At 36.8% G+C, this 22,215-nt stretch overlaps 1 protein-coding gene across 4 annotated transcripts in view; it reads right to left on the bottom strand.

The window, feature by feature from the left end:
* LOC136847691 (neural-cadherin-like) overlaps positions 1 to 22,215 on the bottom strand; it is a 349,841-nt gene that overhangs the window by 5,752 nt on the left and 321,874 nt on the right. For 2 of the 4 annotated variants that reach the window (XM_067119506.1, XM_067119507.1), the window contains 9 exons: positions 19,873 to 20,010; positions 18,402 to 18,548; positions 16,769 to 17,042; positions 14,311 to 16,583; positions 11,877 to 12,789; positions 11,534 to 11,723; positions 11,119 to 11,351; positions 9,276 to 9,500; positions 1,794 to 1,982 (listed from right to left, as the gene is read on the bottom strand). In XM_067119506.1, coding sequence (XP_066975607.1) covers positions 1,794 to 1,982; positions 9,276 to 9,500; positions 11,119 to 11,351; positions 11,534 to 11,723; positions 11,877 to 12,789; positions 14,311 to 16,583; positions 16,769 to 17,042; positions 18,402 to 18,548; positions 19,873 to 20,010 — 4,582 coding nt within the window. Of the gene's footprint in view, positions 1 to 1,793; positions 1,983 to 9,275; positions 9,501 to 11,105; positions 11,352 to 11,533; positions 11,724 to 11,876; positions 12,790 to 14,310; positions 16,584 to 16,768; positions 17,043 to 18,401; positions 18,549 to 19,872; positions 20,011 to 22,215 lie in introns of all 4 variants that reach the window. The other 2 variants (XR_010855804.1, XM_067119508.1) reach the window with 2 other exon arrangements.

The raw sequence follows: 22,215 nt of genomic DNA, 5'->3' as shown, positions 1-22,215 counted from the left end.
TGACTTGTGCTACCCTATTTTCAGATAGCACTTGGTTCTTCAAAGTTTTGCTAGGGTGAGAGTTCAGACACATCTCTCACTCTGGCTAAAGGCCACATCAATCTCACATTCCTTACACCAGATTGTATAGGAGGTTACAGGAGCCATTGGTATCCTGCTCAACTTGCCAGTCAGTTGTGAGACTAATGAGCATGAAAGGTAATGGTCTACATTGCTGTAGGAACAAATATAAAATGTTTAAAGCAATTTGTAATTTTAGTTGGTATAATGACAACAGCTTTTTATCATAATCTGACTAACTACCCCAAACTGTATATAATGGCTTTCAGATTCCATATTCCCATCCAGTGAGTATCTATAACTCACAGATTAACATGTCTACCAAGCTTTCTAGGTTTTATGCAGATATTTCCAACAAGACTGGTTGGACAGAGTTGAGGGAAGGCCTCCATTCACTTCCTACCACTCTTCTTTATGTTGTTAGATTTGATGAAGTATTGTTTCTCTTCAGGAGTATGGCATTGTTTTGTAGGAATTGTTGTTTCCAAGCAACTCTATTTTCTTCAATTACAGCAATGTCTTCATAGACTCGATGCTGACAGGATGAGCTCACAAACATGTAGCATAGGTGAAGACACTTTCTGAGAACTAATGTTCTTTCATACCCTTGAGCTGTGATACCATTCCAGCAATGATTGTCATGCATATTATAAGGACTGTTTGCTACTTATATGGTCTAGTTGCTGACGGCTTATAGCTTAAATTTCATCTTATGGCATGTGTTCTCACTGAACAGTAGCAGAAACAAGATCCTACCTGGATACTGCATTTCATCAAAACAGGTGTGCGTTCTCTATTGCACCTTTTGAGGTCAACTCCTCCTCCATACTTGAGAAGTTTCACTGGAGTATCTACTGCTTCTGAAATTTCTAGCTTTATCTCGCATGGAGGATAGGGTAACAACTTCAGCACCTTCAAGGATTTTTGCCTCTGTGGTGCCCATCACTCCTGTGATGCTCCTCTTTTAAAAAAAATTTCTCCTGTGATGCTCCTCTTTTAAAAAAATTTATCTTCAAATATTTCCTCAGCCTCTTTCTGACCCTTTTCTCATCTGATGAAAAGTGAGATTACTTATAATCCACCTACATTGTAGATCTGCTGTTTTCCAGAGTCCCAGAAGTCCATGAGAGACTATGATGAGTGATATTACACACTTTTTAAGCATGTCCCATATGTGTTACTATGAGATTTTCCTCCTCTTTTTTGGCAATGGAAGACTATCATGGCATGGGTTCTCCTTGGTTGCTGTGTTGCATGTCCTGATTCTTGTCCTTGGAATTAAGATTTCAATGAGTTGAATTCACTCAGAAAAATTCTTCACCAACAAATCAAAATTCTGTATAAGAACAGACAATTTTGCCATAAATGCCAAGTAACATTATACTGTATTACTGTATAAAAAAATCACAAAATCAGATACTAACTTCAGGAGATTATACTGCTGAGTTCTTTAACTAGTGATTCTGCACTTGGGTTAGGTGACTAAATTTATGTTAAAGCTTCAGTAAAAGTAACAGGTTTCACACTCTTAGAAGCAGAGATTTATTTTAGCACCAGAAGCTAAATAGGATAGCACATGGCATGCAGAAAGGTTGATATGGACAATAATGTAATTATGTATGTGTGGTTTAAGGGTAGGGAATAAGCTCTTACATTAACTACCAGAATAGAGTACAAAAAAAAAAAAAGTTATTCAAATAGGGTGAGGAGAGGGTTAACTAGAGCGTTTTTACCAGACCCGAGAGAAGATAAGGAGTTTACTGCTGAAGAACTTCCTTCACCACTGCCGCCTCCCTCATAGGCATAATTACGAAGATCATCATAACTTGAATTTTCTCTATGGACAGCATGTTTTCTATCTCTTTCTTGGCAGCTTGTTACAATTACATCAACACTGGCCATTGCCAAGTTCACATTTACATCTGAAAGCCAGGAGATGCTAAGTCAATTATACTAATTATAAAGAAATGTACTGTATATGGTTTACCAATCATGGACTTAATTATAATAAAGCACTTTTTATATAAGCATAACAGAAATTCTACAAATCTATTAAAGTGGTACATCCTGAAACACGTTCATATATTAAGGGAAGTAAAAAAAAGTCTCGTTGTTCTATTTCCATTATGGGAATCACATCAAATAAATTAATGGATTATCAACCATGAACAAGGGAAACCAAATAGTACCTGTGACAATAAATGGTAATAATATATTCTGTCAGTCAACTTACATTGTCAATTAATATGCCCTGTTTACAACTAACCTATGACTAATTTTCAGGAGCTGGCTGGTCACATTCATCAATCTATGTTTCGTCTAGACTAAGAATAAATAATGAAATGGGGAAGGAGCAACATTAAAAACAGCATTATAATGGACTGATTTACTTAAAATTGGCATTACAACAACTATGGTCACTCCAATGCATGTTTGTCACTCCAATGCATGTTTAACAGTACAAAATCAAATTAATTAAAGAAAAGTGACAGATTACTCTGTAATTAGTATTCAGCCATCTATGTTAACTGCATTTGATATTAAAAATATATATTAGCACATTGCCTTTTCACTATTTCCTTTTCAATAGAGTGGTGTTATCCTATAGTATAGACTTTAAAACCCTACTTTGTATTCAATTTTGATGTGCAGGACAATACTGTTCTTAAACAGCAAATCAAATTATTTCTCAAAAAACTGCTTTGGTGATATAATGCCATTCATAAGAACATGGCATATCCTACTGTTGAACCTCTTTATATTTGGCACATTACCACTTTGCTTCACCTGGAAAATATTTATAGATATATGGAAACCAAAATCCCAAACTCAAACATACCAGAGGCCCAAAAGAGCAGTCAAAGCTATCAGCCCTATGACCCTTGTGAGGAGTACCACACCCCATAAGTGATCCTGTTCTTTGATCTTATCATTTACCTGCTGACCAATAACTTGAGTTGCCTCATCCAACTTTTATTGTCTATTTTTAATTTTTGCTAAGTATTTTCACAGTTACCACATCCCATTTTGCCTTGTGTTAATTTGTCTTCAAGATATTGGTTTCAAAGTAAATTTCACTCTATCTCAATACTGTAATGTCTTAATACAGAAGAGGGTCGGGTAAAGAAATCTGATGAGCTGTGTGAATCGATCAACCTTTAACCACCCCCCATGACTTTGCAATGAGGAATAACTGACTGAAGAACCAACAACTGGCATAATCCTGATGGCACCCTTCTCCAGCATGATTACTTCACTTTCTAGAACTTTTTTTAGTGGTGTTTGAAGGGTAGGGGCCACAGGCAATTTGTCATGAGAGTTGAAGAGAACCCACATCAAGAAACAGTTGAGGGAAGCCAATGGACTCTCAGGGCTTCCAAGCATCCTGGAGGCACCCCTAAACCTGGAGAAGGGTAAAGGGACAAGGAGACTCCACCTATGGCCACCCCTGGCAGGAGGTTTATATAGACTACTTCTGCTACCTGAATGGAAAGGAAATCAAGAACAATAATGCTACGAAGAACAGCAATGAGAAGGATGAGAAAAATGGTGAGATCTCTGTTGCTGAGTAGAAGAACAACACTGGTGAAGTGACCTTAGTTATGAAGCAGCCTGGGCAGATAATGACAATGAGGAGGCAATGGCCCTGAAGTTAATGATAGCAGTTCTTGTTGTGGTAGATCTTACTTTGTCTCTCAGTTCCTTAACCAATTCCTCCAGGAAGAGTATGAGAACCGTTGGGTCTGGGACAAGCAAATCTACTGAAGACAGCAACTTGGAGAGGTCATACAGGTTCATGTGCTGTTTCTTGGTCAAGATACTGACAAGCAGACCATACATACAGCACAGTGAATGATTAGCAATGTGTGACCAAGAGAAAGAACAAGATGATGAACTCTGGCTGCATCCTTCGCAAAATGAGAACCTAAAGACAGAATGGAACTGGTAGGACTAAGGACACACTCTTGCCAGTTAAAAAGCACAAGGCTCCCCTTGCTAATCCACTTGCACGAATCCATTTCTGAGGCTGACTGGATGACAGAATGGAACTGGTAGGACTAAGGACACACTCTTGCCAGTTAAAAAGCACAAGGCTCCCCTTGCTAATCCACTTGCACGAATCCATTTCTGAGGCTGACTGGATGACAGAATGGAACTGGTAGGACTAAGGACACACTCTTGCCAGTTAAAAAGCACAAGGCTCCCTTGCTAATCCACTTGCACGAATCCATTTCTGAGGCTGACTGGATGACAGAATGGAACTGGTAGGACTAAGGACACACTCTTGCCAGTTAAAAAGCACAAGGCTCCCCTTGCTAATCCACTTGCACGAATCCATTTCTGAGGCTGACTGGATGACAAAGCAAGGTCTGAAGGAGGCTGGTGCTTCCTTTACAATTTCCTCCATTGGCAACAGAGGAAGGTGTGCCTAAGAGGAACATCCTTAGATCCTGTAAAACTCCCAAATCTTCTCATCTAGATCAGGCAAGTGGTCACCCTTGCTCATGGACTTATTGTAACCATAACCAGAACGCTACCTGTCATCCACAGCATGACATCCCTATGCATGCAGAAAAAAAATTTGGTTAAGGGAAGCTCAAATGTTGTGGAACCCAAAGCTTCATCATCATTACACAGGATGGCTAAAAGGATGAGAAAGCAAATGTTAACAGTCATCCCCCTAAAAATATTTCAAGAAAACCCTAGTAGGAATCATGTAAACCAATAAAAAATTAAAATAAAAACATGAAAATATGATGACAAAAGTTACATATGGAAAAACTGCAATAAAACAAAACAGAAGATCAGTAGGCTACTGAGAGTAACTACAGGGCAACAAATCAGTTACTGGGCAAAAGGTACCCCTCTGAATTAATTCACTAAACATTATCAGTACATCACACTAAATGAAATGAAATGTGGAACACTGAAAATGAAATGGTACACTACTAAACAAGGCAGAAATGCTGGAAGCCCTGGAGCAAACGGCAGTATTTCTAATCACTACAGAAGTTCACACAAGAATGACTAGTGTGTTTGCAATAACAATCTAAAACTAAACCATGTCAGAAATCCAAAAGAGTAGCCAAAGCTATCAGCCCTAAGATCCTCATGATGAATACTACTCCCCCTACAAATGATCTTATAAATCTGTTGGCCATTAACTTAAGTTACAATATCCAGGTTTGTTTTTACCTGTCTATTTTCAGTTTCTACAGAGGACAAAATGGTACCACTGTACATCCTAATTTGCTTGTGTTAGGTTTTTCAAATTATTGGTTACAAAGTAAATTTCACTCTACCCTTTGTTGATTACAGCCACCCCATGACTGAAAGTAGTACAATATCAATGAATGATCCCCCTAACAGGTACCATTTACAGTGAGTATTAAGTGGTACATTTTAGACAACTCTAAAGGTTCTTCACAGCAAACCTTTGGCCTCAGCTGCATTGCTTTCTGCCTCCATCTGTTCAATCATTCCCTTTAGCCTCTTCTCTCCTAGTTTTCCAACTTCAAATTTTACCACAATAAAGTCATTTGGGTGAGCCCAATGTGATTCGTGAAATGTGACTCAAGTAGTTTCACTAAATTACTTTAATAACTATGAGCAATATATTAAAATGTTATTCATACTTAGTCATCACTGTGTGGTACCCTTACACAGTGCATCTTGCACAGCACATTGCAGGTTATATAAAAGTTCTTTGCAGTGCTCTTATTCATCATCTGCATTACCATTCATCAGTTTCCTTTAGATATGTAGCCAAATTTACATTTGGCTCTGCAGCCTCTTGAATGATCCTGTTATGGAATGTCATCCACACCATGACCTACACATACACCGTAATATGTTTTACTGTGAGGTTTGGGTCTGCTCCATTGACCATTTCCTTTTATGGTTATGTAGCTCTGCCCTTTAGGGTAGACTTTTATTTTGATTTAGGATCTTATTTAGCCCTAGGCCTAAAAGAACCTGTCCAGTATTTTCTTTTGGCATTAAGGTCCTTGGTATTTTATTTACTGGAGTTTTTTTAAATTTATCTCCCATGTTTTTCTGCTGCTGCCCTTTTATTTACCCTTTACATCACTACTGAGGATATGACTGTACATTCCTTTGCCCGAGGGACTTCAGCTACTTTACAAGGCTTCACTTGAAATCCCACGGCTCTTACCCATCCTCTTCCCTACCTCACATTCCCCTGAGAGCTTGGATAGGAATGCAGTGACTGCTTAGGCTAGCCTCAAATTTCTAAACTTTTTTAAGTTAAGTGCCAATAACCTCCTGGTGAAGTCGTCATTTTTTTTCGCCACTGTTTTGATGGCCTGGCATCTTTGGTCATTCTAATTTTGGGGGGTTTGCTCATTTTAACTACCTTGAAATGTTGCTTTTAATATTTTTACCAATTCAGCAAAAATTATCTTTCTCGTTCTTATCCTCTTTGTTTTATTCAGATTTGCTTGATTTTAATGTTTCTGTCAGTACACTTCAGTCATGCATATTAATAGGGTCGTACTCTGTGACGAGTATATTACAGGTTTTATATGATACATGTAAAGTGTACTTTATCTACTTGGCTATTTTCTATCTTCTGGAGTCAAAAGTCTGCAAAAGAAACTTTTGGCATCTGTCTTACAACATCACTTTAAAGTGCACTGGCACTTGTTATCTGTTATGTAAAAATGTGGGACGCAAGATATTTTGTAAAGTAACACTAGACAAGGTATTGTCTATACTGGTTGTGCTGTAGCTGGTTCACTTAAGGTAGATTCTTGGGCCTATAAGACGTTTGTTTGGCGGCCTCTGATTGGCTGGTACCAGGAGGTAGGCGGCTCGCTCACTGTCTCATTTTAACGTCTGTAGCTCAGAAAACTAGCAATGTTTATATTTCTTCATTTGTCTCACATTTTGCACAAGATAGGAAAGTTTTGGTCATATCATAGGATTCCTTATTAATGTATAACTAAATCATGATTTCCTGAAATCAATAAGATAAAACACAAAGGAATTACAACGAGTAAAAATGAAGAGAGAAGCATTTAATTCTTTATACCTGTTTTTACTATCATTGGATTTTGCATCATTCATGCGATCAAGATAAAATAAAACTTGTGTTTTCATACAATAAATTCACCCTGAATACGCTGGTGCTTTCAAATTTTAGATGTGTGTAATATGTGAAGAGAAAATGAAGAATATGTCTTATTATGTTGCATCTGTTTTTGACTCAGTTTGGCAGTAGTACATCTTTTTATCTCTTACCATAAAATCTATTGGCGATGTAACGAATATAAAATTCTGTCTTTTTCATAATTTGTTTGAGCTACTCTTACATCAGAATGTTTATTCCTTTATCGTTCCATTTGATAATTATGTAGGCCCATTATTTATCATGTAGCCTACAGTATGCAAATTTCTCACCTAGACTAAATTGAAGCCAACACATCCAGATGCATCCATCTGATTATTAAATTTTACTTATCAAATATGTCCAGACATACGGACATGTACGATATTGGAGTGAAAAAGTTCGACAGTCATAATAGGAATTCTATGCATTTATTTATAGAAAATTTAATGACATAATAATACGGTAAACATTTTCGAAACTGCGAACTTCTCATATCACTACTTGGTAACTCTCTTAAATCCTCGCTTGATATTGGTTTGGGGAGCTCTGCCATTTAAAATACTGTATATGGAAGTCCATTAGTTTTGAAATTAAGAATGAAGAAAAATGTTGTAGGGGTCCTGTTGGATGATGACCCCATTCCACCCCCAAGTGCTATGATGTATGAAACCTAATCCCCTTAAGGGTTAAAAATACTAAGGCAGGTATGCCAACTCTGCCCTAATTACTTGGTTTGCCTTCCCTGTACCTCCTTTTACTTAAACTCTGCTTCCATTGTTGTTTTACCTCTCCTTCTAGTACTGTATGACTGTGCTCACAATCAACTCTCACCCCAATAAGGTGGAAGAACTGTTAAAACAAGATGCTGTTCAATTTCTTCAGTAGCACCTAATGTACAGCATCACATTCTTATTTATATTTGTAATGATCATATATCTGGGTAGAAACATAAGTACTGTACAGAGTAAAATCCAACTACTTGCAAGTGCAGCGATGTTCATGGTTCTCACATATTTTCCTTACTGAACTTGCATCTAAGACTTTAGCAGCTGCTGTTGGCCGTTATTAATGCAGTTTCTTTTAATGTATTACTGATAATGTTGTAATGTATGGTCTACATTCAAATGCTGTACTAATTTATGCAGGAAAGCCATAAAATACTTATGAATTTATACCTTAAAACAAGAGCTGTAGAATTCCATGTGGTGAATTACAAGGGGCCACATAAAACCAATCAAAATTCTAAATTGGCAGCCACAATTCATGCATCAAATCTTTGGTTTTATTTGTGAATCCCAGCACTCTCAAACAAAAAAATTCAAGACAGCATGAGACCACCCTAAGGAACCCATATGCAATTTTTTAGCATATCTTTGAAAACATCATATAACCTGGTCAGCAATGTTGTTAAGCAACCAGTTTTGAGAGGGGCCAAGTTATGGTCATATAAAGTAGTTTAACCAGGACACCACGTTACATTTCAAGACTCATAGGGCTGACCTGAAGGATTTGTTCTTAAATGAGGGTGGAAACTGGGAGAAAGACACAGTTCATGAAGTTGAGCAGCTAGGTGGGAAGAGACCACAGGGAACAGAAAACAATGCAGTTGGAGGACAAGGAAACACTTTAATGGAACCCTAAACGCTGTCTATGGTGCACTGTGTAAGGTGCACTGCTGGTGATAACACCCCAGAATGGAGAGGGGCTGATGATCATAACAAAAGTTTGAATCCCATGCATTCTGAAGTTCACTAAAAACAAAATATAAATTATAATATTGCTATTGGGTATCAAATAAGTCAGGTATGTGTGTCAGTGCCATACAGTACTGTAATGACAACAGAAAAGGAAATGAGGTCACATCTTATCACCTAAGTGGTTCAATGGTAATGTTCTTTGACAAAAAGTCAGCTTACATGAAACCTTTTGTCGATAAATTAAATAAAGCTTTACATAATATGGACAGAAGTATTATGAGTAAAGAAATAAAGTCCCTACGTTTCATATTTAGTATGATTTATGTAAAAAACTGACTCTGTAAATGCAATCTTTACAAGAATATGGAGAAAATGTTAAAACTTACTTTTGTCTTTAGGTATCATGCTGCCTCCATTAGACAATGTGGATGTGGCAGGAACATTCAAAGCTGTTAAGTCAAGAATGGTCACTCCTCCCTCCCTGCCTCCACCACCTTCATCATCCTCGTATTTTACATTTATCTCTTGCACCCCTGGGATAGCATTAGTGTCCTTGGAGAAATGATGCCTTTGTCTACGTCGATGACAAATGAAGACAATCCCCAATATGACTGGAATATTATGAATTGAAGTTCTATATACTAGATTATCAACATTTCAAAAGAATTAGTAATTTTCTAAAGATTATACAGTAGTATCACAAAACTGAAAAGTAGTCATTGAAATACAATCGAGGTTTACCAGTTATCATAGTATATACGCTGTGCCTTAATTTCATGTACAGGGGTACATTAGATATACGGGAAATACTCTCCTTCACAACCTGCATGTACTAATAAAACCAAGTAGTACATCAAGTACATCACACAGATTGAGCAAGCGATGTAACCCTAATTATCAGTGCATATCATTATTCATGTAAGTGCAATAAATCTTTTCACTTTTAAACAGAGCAGAGAGAGGGTGAATTTTATTGATTAAATATTAACTGCAGTACTGCTCTAGGTCAGTAAGTTTTATAGTTCAATGCACTGACTGGTTAACTTGTAATCAAAGTAGCAGTGAACCTAAACAAATGTTTTAACTAAGTATTTCAGGATGAGTATGGCAGGGCATGACTGCATGTGCAAACATTTTCAACCGTCAAGTTAAATAACACAGATTTTCCAAGTATTAAGCAAATATTCACTTGAAAGACACAAACCTTACCCTTTTAAACCAATAATTACCTTTTACAGAACAATGGCATGTCATACTAGATTAAAATCTATCATTTGTTAATACTGCATGTCAAAACATACTTGGTATCGAGTCCACCCAAACCAATCAAACCATCCTTTCTCCCCAAACCTTGCTCACTTCCATCCATCCCGTGGTGAAGGGAATAGAGGGATTAGATAAGGTTATTACCTTTTTATCTTTATCTTTTCTTGATAAGTTCGCTATAATTACTGTGTGCTACTGGCACTGCTTACTTAAAATTTTTGTTTCTTGTCTTTACTTGTGCAGGGATCTGACCTCAAATGTCATCCACTGGTGGGGTCCTGACTAATTTCCTTTGTGACTGGTAATTTTTGTCTTTCACTGATATTGCATATTGTCACTTCTTTAACTTCCATACTGATAGCCCTTGGATGTATATTCCACCTGTTTTGTAGACCAGTCCTCAAATGTATCATAAGGACTTGTTCACAAGTTTACAACCCTATCATAAGGATCTAAATAGTGATCCAGATGCTAATCAGTGCTAACCAGTCATCTTTTCATAGTACTTATTAAAGCAGAGATTGAATGTAAAATTTTGGTTGGTATTTGCACGAACATATTCTGTCAATGTCTACTATGACTATGTGCTAGCAAGAAGGTACAATAAAGGTTCTTTATTTACTAAAACAAAGGATGAAATCACAGAAGAAAGCAAGGTAATAAATAAAGGCTCCAGGCATATGTTTCCTGGATGTACTATGTATAAAAAACCTCAGTGCATGCAATTAAAGATCAAGAATTATATTTTGTTTAGTACCTCAAATGACTGCAAATAATCTTTGCTACGTCATACTTACCTAACATTTACAAATTTACTAAAACTGATCATTAGTGGATAAGAACCAACCTGTATACCTCTTCAAGTTGAGTATAATTTTCTAAGCTGATCAAGGTTAAACTTCCAAAACCAAAGTATCTGTATCATGCTTTTAAACATAAGAGCCTCTTACCTAAAATTCTTACCAAGTATGAGAAGACAGGCTATGATGGCAGCTAGAGCAGGTAAACTTGGTTGAAATTTGCTGACCTTTTCAACCATTTCACAATTGGCACCACTAAAACCATGAGGGCAATGGCACACATATGATGGTTGAAGGTTATTGCAGATGCCACCATTTTCACAAGGCCCAGATAAGCATTCATCTTCATCTAAACAGCTATGGAGGTCTTTTGATAAGAGACTGCCTTCAGGACATCTATGAAGGAAAGACAGCAAGACTTAAAACAAGAAAGGTATCAAACTAAATTACTTTTCACAACTCTAGGAAGGCACCTCTCCAAACTAAATGAAATTAGATAAGCTACCTGTAACAAACTCTAGTCTCATTTTAATTTGCTAGCTTATACAGCAAATGTACAGTACAGTATATTAACTTACCGGCATTCATGTTTCATCCATAAATCTTTACATATAAAGGGTGCTATACAGCTCACATTAAGGCACTGGTCAGGGGAAACACACTGTGAAGCCAAATTATGGAAGGCTGTAGCATCAGCCCACTGCGTACTACTGAGGGTAGGAGGGAGGGGTAGTGAGTTTCCATTAAGGCGGACATCATCTAAGCAGCCTAGAAAAAGAAGTACAGTATTCTGATTAATTTTATTATTGTAAGCATTAAAAACACATCTTTCTTTACAAAACAGCTGCAGTATACTGTATACACCTTCATTTTCTTTTTTGTAGGTAAAGATAAGAAAAAGTATAAAGAAACTTCACTTACCATGTTTATAATCATTCTGCACTGAAAAGACATCTGCACTTGAGTGATACACTGATCCACCAATAAAAACTCCCTCTTGTGCATCAATGCTCATTAACATATAATCTGAGACCCCAGAGGTTTCATTGTACTTTCGTCCTTCTCCACCATCTAAAGCAAGAGTGATTGTTGCCCCATATCGCTGAACTCTCACCAGATGCCACATTCCATCACTAACAACTATAGAAGAAAGCCAAAGATATTTTTCTTCTGGAACTGGGGTATTCAAGTTATAACGGAAGTATATGTGTCTATTTTTCACTTCTAGGATACCATATGTCTTAGTATTTTGATCTGATATCCTTAACAGCTCGCCAGTTTCTTCCCAAGTTCGAAATCTTAAGTGAATGTCAGTACGGAATGAACTAGGCACAAATGAAAGAGAATACTTAACATAAGACTGGTTTTTGAAATAAGCAGGCACTGTTGGTTCATCACAATCTGCTCCTGTCCACCCAGAATTACACAAACAAACAGGATGAGTTAATGAACCAGAACAGATACCATTAGGTCCACAACCAGCCTTAGTAGTGTTTGTAGAGCACATTTTACTGAAATAAGGGCATCCCACTTCTGTATTGCCCTGGAGAGCAGGGTTGGCAAAGTCATAAAAGTGACTATTAACCATTAAGTTCCTTATACATCCTTTAAAATGGTGTCCATGTGGTTGATAATGCCAACTGTAAGATCCAGATGGAAGTGGAGGATGCGCTAAACCCCCCACCTGAAGGGGGCTATTGACATTCAGTTGCTCACTGAATGGAGGGACGGTACCAAAGACCTGACACTCTGAGAGGTCAACTAATTCCTCTCCATCAGGTTCCCTCTTATATTTTGGGGCACCTTCACAGCGATCCACATCAAGCCTCACATTCTGCAAGTAAAATAAAAGATGTATGTACACAGTACACTACATAGATTTTCTTTGCCCAGTATCTTTGCTTGTTATATGAAGCTTATGTGGTCTGCAAATTGACAGTGAACGTACTTTTATAAAACAGAGTACTTTGTGATAGAGGTTACAGCTTAAGAAATTTCTCATGTAATTTATATTTTGAAGTTATGGCTGAGTAAAAGATACAATCATTTGAATTACTTAAGCATACTTCTGTGGAGATACAGTGCACCAGGATATGAGTAATTTATGTTAATGTTTATTATAAATAAAGTTCTCCCCACAAAAATAATTTGAAAGTCTACATATTCACACCTGATTTATATTCTTTGAAGTAAGAATGTGACTGATTGACTGATTTTTAGCACTGATGTGGGACGACTTGAGAGCTACTGCATACTACTGCACAACTAAAGTATTTATACAGTAACTGTTGGTATGGTTTAAATATAATGGCAAATAAGTTACAAACTTAGTATTCTCTAAGACTGTGTAAAATGTTATGAAAACATGTCCATATATATGATGATGAAGCAATGAAAACCAAGCATATCCATCTCTCAGCCATACAAAGTATTTTGTTGTTTAGAAAGCATTATCCAGCATTATCTCTAGAACATGCTACTTTTATTTCACAGGGAATCACATAATTTCATTATGCTGTATTATTACCACCCAGATGGGTAATCCTGTAAGGTACTGTACTAATCATGCAGCTGGTACACTAAATCGTTTTGCTAAAGTACCAGTCGATTAATAAAGGATCCAAATGATCCGCCATCAGAACTCATATACTGTAATGCTAAATCTCATTCTATGTTCTGCCAGCAATCAAATCCACATCAAGCACTTGTTGAGGCCGCACTAATAATTTTTCTTAAATATTTTGATAACTACAGAAGACTGAAATGTGCTTCAAAAAGGATTTGAATTACTTCCTAAGTGCTTGTAAGGAAAAATAAGATCTTCCAGGAATATCTGAATGGACTAACAATTTCTTGTATACAAGAATGCAGTGTTCCTGATATTGTGCTATGTGTTGGTTATGTTTCAGTGAGGCTACAGATCTGTCAATATCATCTAAATGAAGTAATTTATTTGAATTAGTTATTGGCTATTCTTATCTTCAATTCAATTATTTGTAACTCTACTGTTTATTTCACTATTTTCTTTTCCTTCCCTTTTCCCACAGTTCTTTTGATGAAGCTTGTTAGTTCAGTCCATTACCCTTTAGTCTGTTCACAAGAATGTCTATGCATATTAATGACAAATAAAAAATGAGAGTTTTAATGTTCACTAGACCTGCATAAAAGCAAATAGTTCAACCTTCTGTCTAATACTTACAACTACTGTGGAAAATTTAAAAATATCTAATCAAAGTTTCTCAAAATGACATCTTTTTACACTACTGTACGGTTTCATGTATAATATATTCTTGAATTTACAAACTCTGAGTAATTATTATTAAGATATCCAATAAGGCAGACCAAACAGACTTACCTCTTTATTCCAAAAAATATCAGCTCTGTGCCAATTACCATCACTAAAATTTGCTGTGTTGTCGAGTTTCAACTGCAGCGTTCCTGATCCATAATCTAAAAGAAACCTTAAATGTCCTTTTTCAAGTTCTAGCGCTATGAAATCTGTCACCTCTAAATCACTATTACTCGGTGATGCAATTGGTCCATTATAAAATATTAGCCCATCAGGCTCTTTTGAAAGAAACTCTACACTTAAATGAGACCTGTCACATACTTCTAATGGAGGGAACCAAGCAAATCCATTTCCCAGAAATGTTCGAGTTAAAATTTGACATCTTGGTCCATCATAACCACTGGGGCATTTACAATGAATATTGTAAATATCTTCAATACACTGACCACCGTTAAGACAAGGATTTGGACGGCATGAGTTTTCTGTATAAAAATCTCTAGCACCACAAACACAATCAGGTACAACACGTGTATGTACACCAACAAAGGAAGTTCTATTGGCATCTACTAAATACTGAGACTTAAGAATTTTCACTCTATTTGTACATGATCCATCACAATGGACATTTTCATAGAGACATTCATTGATACCCACCATGAGTATTTCAATCCCTACCTCTTCTTCAATTTCTTTTTTATGCCTCATTACAACTCCATTCACTTCAATTGGCTGATAATATTGACTGTCATAAACTGAAAAGAACACATCTGTCACTGGTGGTCTCTCTTGCTTTAACTGTACACTAAATACATCTACATTGAATGTTTTCAGTGCAAACAGTTTTGCTATTTTCTTGCGAAACTGATGTGACTTACTCTGGACAGACTTATTATACCTGTCATCCCACTGACTAATAAATTCTTTATCTGTTACGTTCCCAATACGAAGGGAGCCAGCATTCCTAACTGCCTTCTCGGGAATATGCCTTACAGTCAGTTTAACACTAGCTTTGACCTTGGATTGTGAGTGTTTGCGATCACGAACATAAAATTCCAAAAAATATGAAGTTTCACTAAGAACATATTTCATAGTTATCATACCAGTATCCTCATCTAGCTTAAAGTTTGTATGGGGGGAATTTGCCCAAGTAAAGAGTTTGTCATGCAGATCCCAGTCATCAAGGTCCTGAACATATACACGACCTACTTGAGTACCATGAGTTCGTCCCATGTAACTATAGAATAGTATATTTTTTACTCCAGGTTGCATTGTGTTATCATTTTCGTCTCCTATGATAACTGTTAAGGTTGAGGTGCCCACCATTGCAGGGATCCCAGAGTCTTTTATTATTATAGGAAGAAGATACTCTTTTTGTTCTTCTCGATCAAACTCTCGAAGAGAAAAAACAGCTGCCATTCCTTCAGCTGCTGGTCCTCTATGAACATTATCCACCTTGAAGGAATTTTTAACATGCTTCGGTGCATGTGGATCTAGTCTAAAATGAAAGGGTGGGCCATTCTTTACCGCAGGATCATCATCATCTGATGCTCGAAGAACTGCCACTTTTCTAGGAGGCTGATTTTCAGGTACAACTGGACGATAATCCTCTAAAAATCTTGGAGCATTATCATTGACATCTTTTACTTTAATGGTAAGCATTGTTGTGGCAGTCTTTGCAGGAGTGCCATCATCAGTTACCAAAATTTTAATCTGGTGAACCTGACTTTTCTCCCTGTCCAAGGTTTGCTGTAGTTTCACTGTTCCAGTGTTGTCTATGTAAAAGTGCCTATGTTTGTCAGATGTCCTATCAATGCTGTAAGAAACCTGACTTTTACCACCCATATCAGGGTCACTTGCTGTAATAACAGCTAAACTTGTACCAAGTGGTGTATTTTCAAATACCTGCACTTCAGGAGGAGTTTCCAGGAACTGTGGTTCATTATCATTTATATCTTTGAGCTTTACTTTCACCCAAGTCCTTGCAGAATGATAAGCGTCTGTAACTTTCTCTTCACCCATATCATTAACTTGAATCTGAAACCTGAAACCACCCCTTTGCTTTGGATCCTCGAAGTCCAAAGGCTGTATGATTACCAATGAACCAGTACCATTCTTATTGGAAACCATTGCAAACTTTTCTGCTCCAAATCCAGATGACTCAACAACATTATAAATGAAATTATTCTGTAGATCCTCATCTTGAACTGAAACTGTCAAAATGGATTCACTGGGTAAATGATGACCACCTGTTTCATCCACTTCTGTCACCCACTCTTTCTTGGTGAACTGGGGAGGTTTATCATTGACATCTAGTACTGAAACACTGACAGTGCCTGTCCCTGTTCAAAGAATAAAAGGAACCTTTTAGGGGGGTGTATGGAAAGACAAGAATGCGTTGCATATATGAATTTTCACAAACTTCTGTGTCATGCAATGTCACAGAAAAAACTTGACCTTTCTTTTTTGTTTTTTGTTCTTAACAAGTTAAGAGTAAGCATCAAGTACTACCTTACATTCCCCTTACCTTTCAGTCCGCCTCCATCCGTTGCAACTATCTGAATGACATAATCCTGAGTTTTTTCTCTGTCAAGGCAACACACAGCTGTTCTCACTATTCCAGTGTTTGGCTCAACTATGAATACAGGTTTTCCAGTGACTTCATCAATGACACCATTCTCAATGGAATAGGTCACCTGAGCATTGGCTCCCTCACTTGGGTCATCATAGTCATCTGCCTTCATAGTGATGACCTGTAATCCACTAGTACTATTTTCTGTCACATTTCCATAGTACAGCACCTGAAAAAATAAATTTCACTTATTGCAGAGTTAACTTCAATATCACTGTTCACAGTGTATGCATTGGGATACCTTTGAAAAATAAACATAATTCCAGCTCACCAGATGTGAAAAAAGTGGAACTTTGAGTCACAAAACTGTCCAAGTTTTAGCAGATTGTGTCTTGTTATCTTTCCCTCTTCAAATTTTTTACAATCTTTTTACAATGTACAAGTAACAATTACTTCAACAACTTTCATGTACTACCCTTTTCAACTCTTATCTGAAATAATTTTTATTTCTATCATTAATACAAAACTCTTCCAAAATATGTACCCAGACTACACAAGACTACAGTCATTTTCTCTCTTTCTCCATCATTTTGGTTTTTACAATACCAGTTTTTTCTCCAAAAACTATTTTGTTCACATTCTCACCTAACATATTATCTCTACCTTGCAATTGCACTTTCATATTCCTCTCCCTTACGGGTCCTTACCAATAAGCACTCCCTGGAACACCAAGGACTCTGACCTTACACACTTGATGCTTATCAGTTTTTGCCATCTCTCTACCTTAAATCTTAGAACATTTTTTATTGTTTCTCATTTTATAGATTATTTTATTGATAAATTCTAAACCATTCCTCTTTTCAGTTAAAATTTCCTTCTAATTTAGTTTTAGCTCCAGTCAGATCTAGATCCAATGGATGAAAACTTGAATTATAAAAACTTCAACATTAGCCACTTTGAGAACTTGCTCATATATAAGATACCGTCATTTTACTACAGACTATCAGCTGAGGCTGAAACACTACCACTAGCTGTTAGTTCAAGGATACATAGATATGGGATTAACGCACTTCTATGATTTTCTTTTTTTCACCAACATACATAAAATATCTCTTCAATTTACTTGCTAACAAAAATCTGGAAAACTATTTGCCGAATTCCATTCACTAATTCCTTTTCAACAATTAAGTCCCAAAAACTGTCTAGACAAAGACCTGACCTTCTCCAGAATCATCCTCCTTTATTCTGACTGTGCTCATTATATCAGAAATATCCTGTCATCAACTCCTATTTCTGTACTCTCAGTTACAGTCACAAAGCCTGGTACTATGATATTTGCATACACTCCTACAACCTACTTGACGATAAAACCCCTATCTTTGCTTCGTCCTTCCTGCACACGGTACCCTTACAGTTTTGTTAAGTTCACCAAATATTAAACATTTAATTATCTCTCTCTCTCTCTCTCAACTCCTAGATTCAATATATCTTTTTTTTTTTCTGAGATTTACAACAGTAACACAGAGTCAGGATGTGGCTGCTGACTTCAACCTTCCAGCAACTCATGGGGATTTCATACACAGGTTACCTCTGGAAATAATGGAGCTTTGTCATTGATGTCTTTAAGTTTAACGACAACTTCACTGTATCCCACCAGTCCTGTCCCACCTTCATCTTGCGCAAACACTGTTAGACACCAGTTTGGTCTTCCATTGGGATAATCTCTGTCGACAGGCTGCAAATAAAAAAAAGTAGAGATACAATGTCAAATCGTAATAATAAAGAACACAGTTGAATTGTTATAATTAAGGGTACATTATTTCATTATAGTTAAACGATTTTATACTAAAATCGTCCCACGAAACTTCAAAACTATCAAAAGTATGTTCTGGACTAATTAAATTCTCAATTGCGAAAATTCCTTCTTGCATACTAGTATAAAAGTTTAACATTACGTTGTCAAGTTCACTGACCATTCCAGAAAATACCTAATCCACCTAAGAAGTTATGAAATAAATTCTTAATTATACTGATATATAACATGTACTTGCAAGACTTCAAAAAGTTTTGGATGACTGATAGCTGATAATGAATTTTAAAAAATTACTCTTCGCTTTTTCCAGTGAGTAAATCATGAATAATTTCTTCCTTTATGAACAACATCAAAGGGAGTTATAATGGACAAGGCTCTCTGTTATTGACAACAAATTGATAAGCTTCAATTTAAAACTGACGTTTTGTCTACAAAATTGTCAAGAAAAATCAAATATTGAAATCAGGGATGTTGCAACAACTTACTGTAAAAGAAAACTTGATTAAACCTTCCCTTGCAGAGTTTTCTGGTATCAAAATTTTAATCTCTTTGTATAAAATTTCTTGCAAACAAAATAGTTCAAGAGATGTACATCCCAACAGCTGTGGTAAAACTAGAAACTTTTTTTTCTGGGACCAAAATTTTTATCGCAAGATTCATGGCGTTGCTGCAATAGTAATGTCGGACCGTTAAAATCGTCATATTCAAACGATGGGAAACAATCTATTTTTGTGAAGAGCCATTTTATTAATGGTCAAGTTTTATTTCCTTCATCAAACAACAATAAAAACGGTAACACGCTACTATTAATACTACCAGTAATGATGAGAGCATTCTTTCTGCAACCATCTATTAATAATCTTTCCCACTGAAAATACTGACCTGGATGTACATCCAAAGAGGGTTTTAAAAAAACCTGACTGAAGGACTATGATGGAACTAGTCAGATATTCAGTATGTGACCTCAAGATGATTAAACTTTGAAGAAATTGGCTCTGACTTAAGGTGGTTTCCCACAGCAACAATTCGTCAAATACGAGCAATTTTCTGCCAAAAGTTAATCACTTCAAGAAAGCCACGGAATAATACATTGGCTAACTTTTCATCGCATTTTTTCAACCACTCATCAGATTTCCTGTTAACACATACACAAGCTGATAGACACTAGTGAAAACAAGGCCTTTTTCTAATTTTTGTATGTTAATTACAGCAACAATGAGATTACTAAGTCCCCTCATCTACAGACCTTTCTAACATAGATGTTCCCCGACGAGGGATCAATTTCGAAATACGAATTTTTCGGGTCGCCCACATCGATGCCTTGACCCGAAAGCGAGAACACGACGTCAGGCGGCCTGCCAACGTCCCCGTCAGTGACCTTCACCTGTTGAAGAAAACAACAAATTACAGTATTCGGGATAAGTGAGTAACTTCTCTGGAGCCTGACTGAAAACGTTTATTCAAGTTTGCATTTCCCTTCCACGACTCAGCCATCACACTTTCTCTTCAGTTGATGAGTACAAAGGGGCTTAACAGGATTTTGAAACTTACCCAATAAAGAGCTCGTGCTCGAACAAGGCCAGCTCAATTTAACAGCAACCTAGCTGGATAACCCCTTTTCCACGTAAGATTCTATTTTCAGCATTTTGGTACGCTCCCTTCATTGACTGTGGACGCTTGCTCAGCAAGAGAATGGTCTCTAGGACTTATCATACAGAAATTTTACCTCTTATGAGAAAGGATGCTTGGTCAGAAATGAACCAAAAAAGAATTGCTATATCATGCTATCTTTGGGGTCAGTGTGAGATGTGAACGTTTGGGGATGTGTACTTTAAAAAGACTAGCCTAAAAAGCTAGATGGTGTGGGACACTTACTGTAAACAGTGCTTAAGAGGAAACTAATGTCGACAGACTAATGGAGACGGGAAATCCAAAGATTAACAATTACAGCCGACATGGATGGCAAGTATATGCACTCATCTGAATATTCAGTAAACGGAAGAGAAAAATGCGTAAGACGAGCACATATTACAGATATTCAGGTTGATATATTGCCAACACAAATATGTAATGGAAACGCGACACCAAGACAATGTCTGGTTGACCCAAGAACTAGAAAGTTTAGGAAACTTACAAAATAAAAAAAACATTGAGACGTTACTATTCTAAAAAATATTTGGCGCGAGAGAATGGATTATTCAATAAAGTTAAGAAATAGACTGACAATTAAATGGGGCTGCCAGAACCTCCAAAAATCTACCGGATGATGATGGAGCAAAAATTTACAGCCAGTTACTGACACTATCGAAGAAACGAAACCAAGAAGCAAAACTTGTAAGACTTGCTACGAGCTGTGAACACAACGGATGAGACTAACGACGCCACTTTTCAGTGTCGCTTATCGACGGTCAATTTCGAAAAATAAAATAAAATAACAGAGGGCAAGTCAACTGTAGGAAAAGAAATATTGCATTAAATTAAAAGAAAATGTAAATTTATTTACAGTATAGCAACTGAGTGCCAGTTAAATGAGCCCAAAATGCTTACCGATTACAGTTTTGGTTTCTAAATTGGTTCCCGTCTTCAGCAAGTTCTGCTGGGAAGTCTTAATAACCGACAGGCAATCAACGCAGACAGCAATTAATTCTAAGTTACCATAATTACACAGACCATTAAAGTCCTAATCTTAGCATATTAATTCATCTACTCGCAATTTGCAGTGCTCTTTTTCCGACTAACACAACTGACGACATTAACATTTATAACCTTTATTAATATTTGCGTGCTCTCTATTTCTACATTCAAAGATATGCTCAACTTCTTGTCTTCTTTGACAAAACCTAAGGTACAATGTTTTGTTACATGGTTGCCATCACAATTACCACATACTCTCGATTATTTCTGAGCTTAAACTCCTCCTCAACATGACCATACCCCGATCTCTATTAAGAAATTCAATTTCAAGATGAGAACAGCCAGTTCCCCAAATCTCCTTTTCACGGAATATGAAAGTTCCAACAACGCGAATTTCTAGACTTCTCATTATCAACTCTCATTTACAGTTTTATTACCGACCGAACGAACATTTACAAAGCAGCAACCTCATGATGTTAACATTTATATCCATGATCAGTATTTGCCGATACTGTATTCTTGCTGTTCTTCGATTCATCCCAGTGTTCGGTCGCGTGCACCTTATTTACTTGACCCCATTTGAATTTCATTCTTCCGTTACACGATTACCAGCACAGTTACCACAACCACTATCATCACTTCCGAACTTGCATTCCTTATCTGCGAGTAGAAACCGTACATGATACCATCGTAACAGAATTCTATATACCGTCATCACGAATGGCTTCGTGAATATCAGGATTTCGCGAAAAATGAGCTTATCTACTTCTTTTCATCAGACTGGCTATAGACAACAGTTTTTGCTAACTAACGCATCCGCTACATCGTTTTCCCCGCTATAAACATTACAAATACTTATTATTTGGTTATGTTTCTCAAGGAACCCCCTCGCGCTTCTCGAGCTTTTTTTTTTTTTCCGCACCTACTGCCTCTTTCAAGAAAATCACAACTTTAC

Source organism: Macrobrachium rosenbergii, chromosome 17 (genome assembly GCF_040412425.1).
Source record: "Macrobrachium rosenbergii isolate ZJJX-2024 chromosome 17, ASM4041242v1, whole genome shotgun sequence".
NCBI classification, from domain to species: Eukaryota; Metazoa; Arthropoda; class Malacostraca; order Decapoda; family Palaemonidae; genus Macrobrachium; species Macrobrachium rosenbergii.
Note: the sequence above shows the minus strand (reverse complement) of the source record. Positions and strands in the feature narration are given on the sequence as shown.